Raw genomic sequence first — 13552 nt, 5'->3', positions numbered from 1 at the left:
GTGACTGTAACAAATGGTAAAACTCAGCTATTGATCACCATTTGGGCTTTCAGGGAGAAAAATAAAAGGCATTTATGGGTTAATACTTCTGACTGCAATGTGCTTATTTAGAGGTTCACTTAATAGATGCCATCATCAGGAGATAAAAGTCCTTACACTGAACAGACAATTTTAATGGCCTTTCCCATTAAGCTATGGATGACATATTTCAAAGGGCAGATTACTGGAGTCTTTCTGCTAACAGCAAGGAATGTCAAATGAATTCAGAATATCAGTGAATATTTAAGCCATGGTAACAAGGATTTTAATATAGAGCTAAGTTATAATTCAGGACAAAACATCTTGACCAATTTATTCTCCTGTATATCACATTTATATCCACATTTATATTAAAATAGGCAATGGACCCTTACTGTTCATGGGAACAAAACTCCAGATGCTCTTATATTCTAAACTTAATGTGTTCAGTTACTGGTGTAGCAGCATTAATCACAATGAACAAGAGTTTTATGGCCTTGGAAAAATGGAACCTCCCAGATTTGTTAAACTACTTTGCTCAATAAAATGTTTCCTATAAACAAATGAGCTCTGAATATAATGCACTAAACATTATCACCCCATAATCAATAGGTATCAGGAAGACTGCTTTTAAGGTTTAGTTCCCTTCCCGTTCTCCTGCAGACTGCAATTATTCAGCTCTGTACTGCAGAGCTCCATTAAGCTCTTTGTTTTTCATTCAATGACTAGAATCAAGTGCGTATGGCCTCCACAGATGGATAAACTGCTGTAAAAAGAGATAAGTCAGCAATACCGATTGGCTCTGTTGTCTGAGCGTGCCTTTTGATTTTTGAATTACAGCCAAAAGCATCATCATTCTGTGTTTCCCCTTCAAGAGCCCTCGGTCACTCAGATGGTGCATACACTCACAGCACAGAGCTCTCCTTTGCAGAAACAGTATTCATAAAAAAAAGACAATTTCAGTACTTGTATTTGTTGAATGTAAATTTGTGGCACAGATGTTTTATCTCTCATCTTTCATGACATTGTTACTATATAATATGAAGTGATTGAAAGACAAGTTTTACTTTGATGCCCACCTCTTTGACTCAGATAAATGGTTTACCTCTGTGCAAAGCTGTAGGTAGCTTTCAAAGTGTAATTGGTCACACCATTTTCCTCTTCCCTTCCCTCTATGGCAAGTCAAAGTAACAGAACCACCATAAATCTCTGTGGTGGTTTCTTCTGTCTGTGTGTATGTGTGTGTGTATGAGCTCACACCAATCACTGAAGACACACTGCATTTTTCTTCACTGCTGAGGCCAGTACTGTCAGTATCAGCTTTCACAGGATGGGCTTGCATTTCCCTCCAGAGCTGCAACAAGAGCTGTTGTTTAGCTGTGAACACCTGCTGTGCACTTTGCACCTGAGTAAATGCCTGCTGGACACAGGAGGAACAGGACCAGAACAGGTCCCTGATGAAGCATTTCAGCTGGTTACAACTCTTTGTGAATTCAGCATTCAGCACTCAGGAATCTCCTAAGGCAGAATGCACTCTTGACATGACAGGATGACCTGTCTGCAAAAGCAGATAATATATAATATATTGTATAGAATGGTTATTCCCATTTGAATACAAAACCAATCAGACACCAATGATTTGGATTTTATGCAAACGTACAGGTAAAAACAAGACCATTGTCCTGGGATGACTAATAACTAAATAATATCTGCATAAACGGCAATAAAGTGACAAAAAAGGCAATTGTTACCTGCTTGTTCAAAGCCTTGTGAACATTCTGCAATCCCATGATTTCTATTACTGCAACCTCACCAGAGTTGCAAGTCCAGCTGACTGTGAAGGTCTAGGCCCTGTAGAATCTTATCCATGTGCACACTGTAGGAAGCAGGGACAGCAAAGGCAGATCAGCACCTGTGCTGTTCCAAAGGCGCTACCTAAGATTTTGGGTGAGGAAACACCCTCTTACAGATAGCTTACAACCTCTTTTGTGATTAAAAGGAAATTAATTTGATTTCTCAAGAGCTTATGGCTTCCCAACAAACCTTGGGAAACAAATTCTGAATACTAGCATATGCTCTAATCCATTTTCTAGTTATGAAAGCTTCTTTATTACTGTTTTTGGCTGACAACACTTGAGATAGCATGTTTATCATCATTCTTAAAACACTTGAGAGAGAACAATGTGGGTGGATTTTTTATTTCGGTTTGAACTTCTTTATTTCATTGCTATACAGCTGCATTACACTTGGCTTTAATCCCTCAAGCATTATTTTCCTTGGCAAAACAGTCACTGAACTGAGTAGAACTTACTATTGGAAAAATATGCTTGAAAAACCATTGTGATGTCAATGCCAACTGAAACCCATGGAGCTTAAAATGTCACAAACGGGCCTGTAGCTGAAATACAGAGCTCCTCTTTTTTTTTTTTTTTTTTTTTTGTCTGAGCTAGGAATGTTGTAAGTCTTAGGTTGTGAAGTCAACTGTAAAAATCACAGAGTAGCCTCCTGAAGCTGAATGTGTGCTGAAACTGAATGTGTGCTTCCCTCCCTCCATAAACAAACATTTAGAGAACAATTATATAAAACTGGATGTAGGATAATTCCATAGGAAACAAATGACTGCATGGCTCCACTTCCAGTCTTGCCTGCATTAACTGTAGCTGTCTGTTATAAGCTGGGCTACAGGCTTCTCAGAGAAAAGAGAGAACCCGACTTTGTAAAACATCTTTAATATTCAAATATATAAATAAGCACTACTGAAGAATAATTCAGAAGACTGCGGTGATTCATTACGAACAGATGCTATAAACGGGAACAGTAACATTGCTAGGTAAGGAAGAAGCAAGCTATTTTAGGAGTCTTGAAAATCTCTTCTAGTTCTTCAGACAGATCATGCTGCTATAGTTATTTTATAAAAAATTATAATCTGAAAAGCACTTTAGTAAAAGAAACCTTTTACTGGAACTATTATTTAACCAAGACCTTCTACAGCACTAAAACACACAGCAATTGAGTTCCTGATACAGTTTTAAGAATGGGAGGGGTGAAAATAAGAACAAAAAAACCCTACCATACCTGCACCAGGAGCTATTTATTAGCATAACACTCTTCCTTTTAAAGATTTTGTAACAACTGAAGTATATACAAAGTCTTACAGCATTTACACAATAAAAAAGTTTCCTATTAGCTGATGTAGTATAAGGTAGTGCTGCAATTTACTTCAAAGCATGAATACAATAATAATGAAGCAGACCACTGTACTTTCAACTTCTCCACTACTATTCCACCACTGTCAGTTGAAGTGACAGTTAATTAAACCACTGGGAAGACAGATTGTTGAAAGATTTGTAACAGGTTGATTCGCAGCACTAACCATCTTAAGGATTACAAAAAAAGAGAAAGGAAAAGCTACATACTGTCATGTTTCTACACTTTCCTAGAGCTGGAACAAACTTTCACAGCCTTAGATATAACATATGCAAGACAACATAATCACATTTTTTCAGATATAGTTCAGCTACTGAGTGTATTTACTTCTGAATAGGAGGCGTTATATTGATATGGCTGTGTGTTTCCATTTCTGTTCATTAACTCTTCAAATAGATCTACAAAAAAAATTAAGACAGCATGGAGTTCGTAGTCATGATGTGTTTTGACTAATAAAGGCATTCAATATCAGCTATAGGATCTAATTATTCCTGTCAAAAGTTTAAGACCAGGAATCTTTGAGTAAAAATCAAACCCACAAAATCCTGCACCTGCGCCATTTTAATCTGTTGACTCCAACCTTCTTTAAGCTTTTCCAACTGGTATAATACAAAATCATTAAAATGCTTACACCAACCCAAATGAAAGTCTCGTTTAGTTTATGAGAGGTCAAGCAGATTCACTAGACTACTTCTGCTGTAAAACAGAGGGAGCTTACCTAGGAAAAATAAACTTTTACTGAACAGTGCCTTACTACAAGTAGGGATATATAGTTTAACAACGATACATAATTTAAGAACATAGCATTCTTTGCCTTTTAGAAACAGCTTTCGTGTGCCAATAATGCACTTTCTACAAGAGATAAGGCTGCTTTGCCTATCGTTGTATGCCTAAACCTCCTATTTCGGCCAATTCCACTTTTCTTCCCCACAAAGGGATTCTGTTTCAGCTTGGAAATGAGTAAAGTCAGTTGACAATATCTGTATTAAGACAAAAAGTGACATATATAAAATCCACGAGGAACCACATAAATACCAAAGAAGTCATATAATCTTTCCATGTAAACACTTTGATTATACTGAAGCCCTAATCAGATTCTTGTCTTAAACTTTTGGCAGATAATGTGTATGCTCAGCCAGGCTTTGTAGTTAGTTACTGTTCAAGTGGAAGCCAGGTCAGCTCACATGTTGACAGGCATGCAACTTGGAAACATTGCACAACAAGCAACACAAAGAGATTTGAGAAGGGTACAAGACTTCAAGTAGACTTCACAACCCTTCACAAACTGAATATTCACAGACAAAGATACAGTCCTTGCTTTTTTCTACGGTGGATTTCTCTCTCACACATGGGACACTTTCTGTGACTCTCTAGCTTGCTTGATGCTATACAACCACTTGATGATTCTGGCATTCCTTTCAATGGCAGAAATGCCATATGGCACACGGTCATTGGCACTGTCATCATTTCTAAGGTCACTGTTGCTGTCCTGAGACTGTTCACAGTCTGAGCTAATCATGCTTGCACTGCGAAAGTTGAGGGATATAATATCAGAGTTAGCCCTTGCAAAGTTTTCCATCCCAAGGTTTTCAAGCTCTTCAGGATCCAGTCCGCAGTAGTTAAAGAACCGTTCAACGTCTGCGTCAACGCGAAAGTATCTGTCGCTTAAGTCTGATTTTGACCGCTGTAGGGAGGGCCTTCTACTAACTCCGCATCCAGACTCCACTGCCTCAATCTCTGGGGATTTCAGGGTGGCAATGGCAGCAATTTTGGGCTTTGGAGGCAGAGGTGGAGCTGAACTACTGCAGGGTATTGCTTTTAAGGGCTTTGCACTAGTTACTTTCCTAATGTCTGAAGAGCTGTGAGAGACATGCAAGAAAGTCTCTGCTGACTGATCTAGGAGCCTTCTGCTGACATTGGAGCTGCTCTCCTGGGGGCTGCTCCGGCCCTGCGTGGGGTAAACCTTCAAGGATTCGGCGAATGAGTGTCGGTTCAGCTCTGTGGAATCGGCCCTGTGGGGTGGCCAATTTCGGGGACCGTGCTTATGCCCTGAGCCTGAGCTGGAGCCTTCAGAGCTGTTGATGATGTTCTTCAAAATCTCAAGTTTCAGATTTTCTCTCTGGACTCCACTCTCAGTCTTTGCATTGTTGCTGAAGACTTTCAAGGTGGGGCTCCCCAGCGCTCGCTTGGCCGCAGGACAGACCGGCGGCTTCGCCAGCACCGCCGGCTTCACAGGCTCCTGCTTGGCATTGATGACCTCCTGGCTCTTGACGTATTTCGCCTTGTCGGCTTCGAGCCTCTCCACTGCACTCAGTCTTTTTGGATTAGGCTCCGCCTGCCTGCGAAAATAGTCGGGTCCTTTGTTCAGGATGCGGAGAGGAACGGCAGATGTGAAAGTCACGGCAGGGCTGACCGGCTTCACCATGCTACCTGTCGGTAATGTTTCTGTAGGCATGTTTGGTGGTCTTTCCCCCGCAGCCGTTTTGGATTCTTCTCTGGGATCTCCTAAATGCACGGTGCAGAAACATGTACATTAAGCACAATGAATAGCCGATGAATCCTGGGATCTGAGCGTTAGCAGCAGTGCCTCATCTCACAGCTCATTAAATAGCACTGCGTTTCTCTTTTGAAGGCAGCCTTTGTAGGGCAAGGGCACCCGACACAAGTCCGTATTAGTCCGCTCCGCTGGCTTCTTTCTTCTCGCTGAAAGATGTGGGAGTCTGGCCGTCCCCCCTGCGCTCCAGGAGCGAGCGGCAGCGATCTGAAAGGCAGAATAACCAACCACACGTTAGCGGGAGCGCCTGACATCAGAGCGATAGCAACAGCCGCCTCCCGGCCCTCCTCTGCCTCCGCCGCCCGCTCGGGCAGGCGGCGCGCACGGAGCCCCTGCCCGCTCCTGCCCAGCACCCCTCTGCATCTCACAAGATGTGAATCGTTTGATATTTACACTCCGAGCTTCGATTTAACAAAATTACACTGGGGGGAAAAAAAATTCCAAAAAAATTAAGCCTCATCACAATACAGCCATACATTTCTAGAGGGAGAAAGGGAAGCAGAATGAGACAATCCAGAGAATTGAAGCCACACATCTTCCAGTAAAAAAGGACTTCATATTAATGTATTTGGCTTAGTTAAGTAAATTTGTGAACATGTTTTATCTCTAACCCCCAAATATTTTTCTCCTTATAGAAAAATATAAGGGGGTTAGAAAAATATAAGGGGGTATAAATCTCAGCAATCAAGTGTATTTTCCTTGCTCATTAAATTGTGCAGAAAACAATCTGGTCTGAAAAGCAGAGAGCAAACAGAGACATGAAGAGTTTTAAGTTCAGTGCACATCCTTCATTGCTAATCAAATATAGAATCAACACATAAAGCCAGGAGATGTCACTAAATCCACCAATTCCAATTCCTATCTGTTTGAACATTGGTATCCATAGCACTGGTGCTCCAGCAATAAAAGAAGGCCTTCCTAGCTCTCATGATCACCTTACAGGCTTAACAGAACAACAAAAAATGTCTTTGGTTTTTTATGTAAGATTTTGGGAACATGAAAAACCATTGTGACTGGGTTTGAAAAAGAAGAACTTGTCTTCAACATGTAGATAGATATAATAACTCAGGTCTTCTATCAAGCAGTAAGTACAAATAAAATTTCTCTTCATCTAAATTATTTTAAGGTTTTATCACTGAGATTGTCACAACAGTCTAAAATCCAACACCATGGATGATATTACAAGTGCTGAAACAATTTTTCCTAAATGAGGCACTGAAGGGCACTTACCATGGAATCTACTTTTCAAGCAGTGATTTCGCTAATGGGTCTCATTTGTTTTATTACTGCCCCATTAATCTATGCTGCCCTCTTTAATATCCCATTTCTATTATCATTGTGATCTTCAGGGAGAAAAAGAAAAGCAGCTGCTCCATCTTCACTCTATCTTAAAGAACACAGAGCAGCATCCTTCCCTGGGATGATTTGCTTTCATGTTGCTGTCATCCTATGTGTTCTCATCCATCAATACTCAACTTGAAATTCCAGCTGAAGTTACATTAACAGTAAAAACAAAACAACCTCAATCACTGATGACCAGAATCATGTGATATATATATACATTAAATACTTTCTACATATTATCCAAGGTCAAAGCGAGTAAATAAAACATACAAATGCTATAATGAGATTATAGGAAAAAGCTGAGCTTTCTCCTGAGGGCTCACTGTCACAAGCATTCTTCAAATACAAACTAACATATTTAGGTGGGTGATAAACCAGACACAGATTCAATGCAATTGAAAGGGTAGGGAAATGGTAATTAAGCTTTTCTTTCAATGTTGTTTTATAAATCCTAGTGCTAACTCCTCAGCTGTTTGACTTCCTGAATTTAAACTAAGTCTCCCTGAAAGAGAAAAAGCTTTCCTCATTTGAATCAACATATTTATTGGTACTGTTTTGAAATTAAGTATGAAACTTCCAAATGCGCAGAAGGCAATTCCAACTTGCATCTGCACACACATTTCTCTTCCGTACACACAAAGTAAATCTTTCCACATTGCCAGCTCAGAGCTGGATGGCTAAGTGTCTGTATAAATAACCCCATTGATGTGTATATTTAATACTTGTGTGCAGAAATCAAATCTGTGTGAGAGCAGGGGTTTTGTCAAGAGGACGAAAACCCCACAAACAACCGAGCTCTCAGTACTTAACACTGTCACCCAACTGAGTTAATACTACTTGAGCAAGCAAGAGAACTCTCCTGCTAGACCACTGTCATTAAAGGTGACCATGTCCTGCCCCTGAGGACAGCTGCCAACTCCATTCTCCTCTGGTGAGTGGCTCCGCACACCGCTACAGATCAGAGCATGGGAACCAAGGCCTCCAGCTCAAGGCTGCTTTTGGAAGTCTTTTCCCAGCATTTAACAACTTCCTCACTTTGGATAGCTTTCATCAATGTCAGCAAGCATTGCCCAGTAGGCTGAGCATCCACACTGCCTTCAGCACCACACTTAAAAAGGAAAAAAAAGAAGAAAAGTAAATCCCACCATGCACGCATGTTCATCTGAGAGAACAAGTGTGTTTGTTTGCAAGCACGTATGGAGCCAGGTGCCCCGGAGTCCATGGAAATATGCTGCAAGTGGCAGTGTGCTTCAGGCATGTCTAGAAAGAAAAGCAAAGACCTGGTGAGGAGCCAGGACAGAAATGTCCACCTGAGCCAGCACAGGGAGCCTGGGGGGTAACAGCCAAGTGGTTTCGTGGCCAGCCATGGAGGCTTTGTACCTGTGGGACTGCTGATATAAATTAAGGAACACACAGCTTGAAAAGGAATCAACTTTTTGTGTATTGTTTAAATTGCTCCATTTCACTGAAGTGCTGCATTAAAGTATCACCAGAAATCTTATTCAGTATTATCATCTCAGAGAGATAAAAATTACTAACCAGATACAGTAAAAAAAGAAAGTGTGATGAAAGAGAGGTGGATGAATGTAAAATCTAATGAAACTTCTGCCTGTGCTGGTGATGGCTGCAGGCTGTTCCTACTGCTAACTGGGAAAACGAGTTCAATTTTTACCAGCTTCTCTTCTGTCCATGGGCACCTGAAACACCACAGCAACACTACAGAATCTTGCTACTTATTAATTTTATTGTTAATAAGAGGCTGAGAGCAGCAGTACAGTGATGTCTCAGGAAGACTCAGATTCCAGTTGTGAAGATCATCATTGCAGCAACCAGGGCATAGAAGTGGCTTTTTTCTGGCTTAAACTCCAAAGAAACTCATGGCTTAGGCATCTGAATTCCCTTTCCCTGTTGGGTACATCTCTGGTACCAGTAACATCCTGCAGAAACTCAAGGGCAAATAGGTTTTCTTCACCCACTCCCAGAAAAAACATGTTGAAATATTTTTAGGGACTCAAGAAATGTTCCTTTCTCTCTGTTTACATCCAGTGGTCTGCTGTATAGATGTAATCCTTCTATGGACTGAACAGTCTTTTTCAGGATTTACTCTGGATTTCCATTACTGCTCTTCCTTACAAAACTACTAGACTTAAGAAATTATTTCAAGAAAAACAAAGACAAAAATCTTATAGATGCATTCAAACATAGTTCTATTTAACACCATGTATATATTAATAAAACCTGTCTGAAAGGTCTTACTGAGCTACTCTAATATCCCACAACTATTCCACACCTTCTGAGTAGAATACAAAATGCACAAAATTTTGGGTTTTTAAAGCTGCATTTTCAGCCAGACACTTCAATTCAGGATTCTTTTGTGGCAGAGATTCAAAGCACTTAATTCATTCTAGACATCACAATTTAATCACTCTTGAGTCCATAATATGCTTGTCAGATATTCATATTTAAATAACCAATGCTCTATCTGCATGATTTAGGGGAACACAACACAGCCCAGAGCAGCAATAGCTATACAAGTAACATTAACTACGAATAAATCTCCTATAACATATTCTTTCCTTACTTTAAAACCGAGGCAGTAGGAAGAGATAAACTATGCAGAAACTTTGGAATCCTAGGTCCATATATTCTGAATATGCAGTTTCTTGAAAAGTATGAGAAATTTATGAACAAAGCCCATTGTGGCAAGTATTTATTTCTAGCACTATTATGAATACAATAGCATTGTGCAATAACAGAGTTCATTTTTTCCTCTCATACCTAAAACTGCATTCTAAACACAGACTGAATGGTGTCAACTGACAGTAAATGACACACTTCCCTCCTCCGTTCTGTGGTGTCCTGTAGCTCCTACGCATTTGGCCACGTTTCACCCAGTCTTTGTCTAAAAGTATCCACAGAAAGGCATGACATATTTTAGCAGTATTCAAGCTACAGAAAAAGCAGCAAAAAAGCCATGTGAAAATGTGGCCCAAATGAAATGAGTGAAATTTCTGTCCTTGACTTTGGTGAGGACATTGCTTCACCTGACAAAGTTACAATGAAGCTCATTCTCCTAATTCATCCCTCTGGGACAGCAGATGAAGGGATTGCACAGAAGGGAGGATGATGTACAGTGGATAAATATAATGAAGGCTGACAGCCTTTACTCTGCCTTCCTTGATATTTAAAGGCCTGTGTCAATTTTATTTTCCAGGTGATAAAATATAACTACCACAGCCTCAAGATGCACCATAACATGACATAAATTCCAGTATAAATAATCAAGAAGTGTCTGCAACAGGACTCAAAGAGATCACAAAACAAAACTTACACAGGAACACAGGACACAGATGGAAAATCTCAGGTTCCCCTAATACCTGGGTGCATTTCAGAGCTGCAGGCCCCATAATGAAGATACTGTTTATTTAACAGTCACTGCAAAGCCTACAAATGAGAGCTTCACTGAGAATCACTGGCTACAGGTCTGTGTGCTAAGTTATACTAATATGTATGCCTAAAACTGATACAAGTTATTCTGTGGATAATTGCCATTGTAAACCTCACATATATATGCTACTAAGTTTAAAAAAAAACAGGCAAAGCCTAAGTAAACTTGGCTGAAATTGATAAAAAGTCATCCATATCCAGAATGGCAGCAGTATTTCATTTTTTAAGCCAATTTTAGATAAAGATGTGTATGCTGTGTAGTCTTGGTCTCACATAATATTAACTGTCAAGATAAAGCATGAGGAGATGAAATAGTCTTTCAGATCTACCATCACTCAAAATACAAATGAAAGTGCCTGTTTTCAGCTCTGTTCCTCCCTAAAACACGGTACAGTGAACAGCAAGAGCAACAGGCATCTGTTCAAGTATACATTTAAACCTTCAAAAGGTCATGAATAATGTGAACTACAGTGACCTGAAACTAAGGGTGGCAGAATTATGTAGGCAAGAGAAATTCCCACCAAATGGGAAGGTAGTAACCTCGGCGGTCACTTTTCACTGCTGATGTGTTACTTCCAACCAAAAAAACCCAAACTACAACTAGCCTTGTTTGCAATAGCTTGCATAGCTAAGCATAATACAGGCTGATATATTTTTGTTAATTCTGCTTGGCTCTTACATCAAAGCTTTTAAGACAAAACTCTCCATAAATAAAACAGTGTCACCACTGAGCACTCTTTCTATTTCAATGTGCAGTGAAAATGATGAGGCTTAAAGCAAGACATCGCCATAACCAGAAATGCTAACACTGCTAAGTTGAAATAGCTGCTGGAAAATCCGTGGAGGTATAAACATCTGGAAAGCAGGAAAGCAACCTAGCAGCTATACTTACATACTAACCCTGTAATGTATGCCTAGGTCTCACTGGGAGCTAGATAGAGATGCCTCTTTGAAAGAAAAAACTTTAGAAAGTATTTTGCTTCTTTTTAGTTCTGAAATCCATCACTGTTACATCTCCTACCCAGTAGCAGTAATCCACTCTCAGGGATGCTTCTGGGTTAAATACTGCCCTATAGATATCTCACAACAATGAAAACTCTGATTTCTTTCAACAGGCTGCATAAATGTAGAAGAAAGCCCAGAAATGAAATTCCCCTATCTTCCAATGAGACAGTACAAACCAAAATAAAATGTCTTATTATTTAGAGCAATACTACAGGCTGTGTTTGTAAAAGCTGTAGTGGAAATCAGTTCTGGTTTTTCTTTGGATGCCTGTGTTGCTTAGACAGCATTGTGCCCTTTGCAGTAATTTCAGTTGTCATTTAAACAACAAAACAAAACAAAACAAACAAACAAAAAAAACCCAACAAACCAAAGAAGGGGCTAAAAATTCTCATAAGGAATATAACGTTTTACTACATTTGTAGCCTTATGTGAATATTTCTATTTCAGTGTGCATTTTATGGGAATGGTGCTCTAAACACTTCACAAAGTTTTAGGAAACACTCTTCCTGCTTGTTCATCAGCCAGTGTCAATGGTCTCAAATCTAAACTGTTTTTATACTTTTAATTCCACATCTCTCCATAACCATCATGTTTTAAATTTAAAGCCTCCTCCTTACAATAAGGCCACAATTCCCAGTTTATCCTGTGGTGTCCTGAGCCTACACAGTTTTCCTAGGATCTTTTATGCACTTTTAGAGATCAACATAATCCCCTTTTTCAATACAGGATACTTGGCTGTGGTGTTCAGTTACATTTCAGAGGTTCATCAAACCCCGATATAGATCCCTGCTGTACCAAGTCCCACCTGCTTGGTCCCTCTTCTCTGGAAAAAGGGAGGCTTTTACTTCTCTCTTACTTCTGCAAGATGCAGTAACTCCTGCTCTGCTCTGATGGAAGGAGCAGTGCTATCTGCACTACACCCTCCCTTTTTTTCTACTGATAGGAAAAGCTAGCATCTCATCTTCTTGCTCCTGGAGGATGTCTTTCATGGCCATGTTTGGATTTGGCATCCTGGTAAACCACCTTTTTTTCCTGGTAGTAGTGCTTCCAATGTGTGGGGGGAAAAAAAAGTTAATTGGGGGGTCACTGCTGCAAAGTAGGGGAAAAACAGAGGGAGACAGAAGAAAAAAAATTATTTCAATTATGAAGCTCAGCAAAAATGTTTTAAATGGAAAACTTTTCATTTTAGTTCTCATCTCAAGTCCATGGTAATTCTTAACAAATTCTTCCCACTTTCAGAGTGAGACATATTTTAAGCCACCAAAATCTTATGGCAGTAAGTTCCATAGAAATCATATGCACTTGCAAAGAAGGAAATAAAAATCTATCTGCAAAAATGTGGAGATACATCTGCAAAACACCCTCCTTCTAGTTTTACTACAGACACATCACCTCACTAGCAGGATTCTCAGGCTCCATCACCCATGTGGTACCCCCAATAACACTGCCAAGTCTGGCCCTCAACAGCAGAAGCTCAAGTCTCATCAGTAATCAGGCAGCTGAGAAACAGCTCAGTAACTTCTGCAGCATGCCTCACCAAAAAAATTACAGCTATTAACTCACCTACAGAACATACATCTTGATAGCAGTATTTTCAAAATGCCAATTCTGAACCATTTGTCACACTGGGATAAATTAAACATAGTCCCAAATCCTTTAAATGTTTGAAAACTTGTATGAATGTTAAAGCATTCTACTGCAGCATAGCAGTGCAGCTATGGGATAGACTTGGCCTTAATTACACTATGGGGTAAGCCCTAAAACATAAACCATTTTTTCTTAGAAAAACTTTTATCTTGGAAATACTAAGAAATCAAACCAGATTTAAATGGATAAAGTGCAAGTATAGATTTTCAAAATGAATGTTTATATTAAATGTGCAGTGTGCCTACCAACACAGCCTTGTAGTCAAAGACTTAAGGACCCATGACCAGAAGACTTCTGTAGGTTCATCTCCTTTCTGGCTACTGCTGCATG

The 13552-nt window shown here is 39.8% G+C and overlaps 1 protein-coding gene across 5 annotated transcripts in view; it reads right to left on the bottom strand.

The window, feature by feature from the left end:
* Positions 1-2200: 2200 nt before the first annotated feature.
* FAM110B (family with sequence similarity 110 member B) overlaps positions 2201-13552 on the bottom strand; it is a 114102-nt gene continuing 102750 nt past the window's right edge. For all 5 annotated transcript variants that reach the window (XM_066563347.1, XM_066563328.1, XM_066563365.1 and 2 more), the window contains one exon: positions 2201-5986. In XM_066563347.1, coding sequence (XP_066419444.1) covers positions 4568-5680 — 1113 coding nt within the window. In that variant the 5' untranslated portion in view covers positions 5681-5986 and the 3' untranslated portion in view covers positions 2201-4567. The remainder of the gene's footprint in view (positions 5987-13552) is intronic.

The sequence above is a fragment of the Molothrus aeneus genome, chromosome 1 (assembly GCF_037042795.1).
Source record: "Molothrus aeneus isolate 106 chromosome 1, BPBGC_Maene_1.0, whole genome shotgun sequence".
NCBI classification, from domain to species: Eukaryota; Metazoa; Chordata; class Aves; order Passeriformes; family Icteridae; genus Molothrus; species Molothrus aeneus.
Note: the sequence above shows the minus strand (reverse complement) of the source record. Positions and strands in the feature narration are given on the sequence as shown.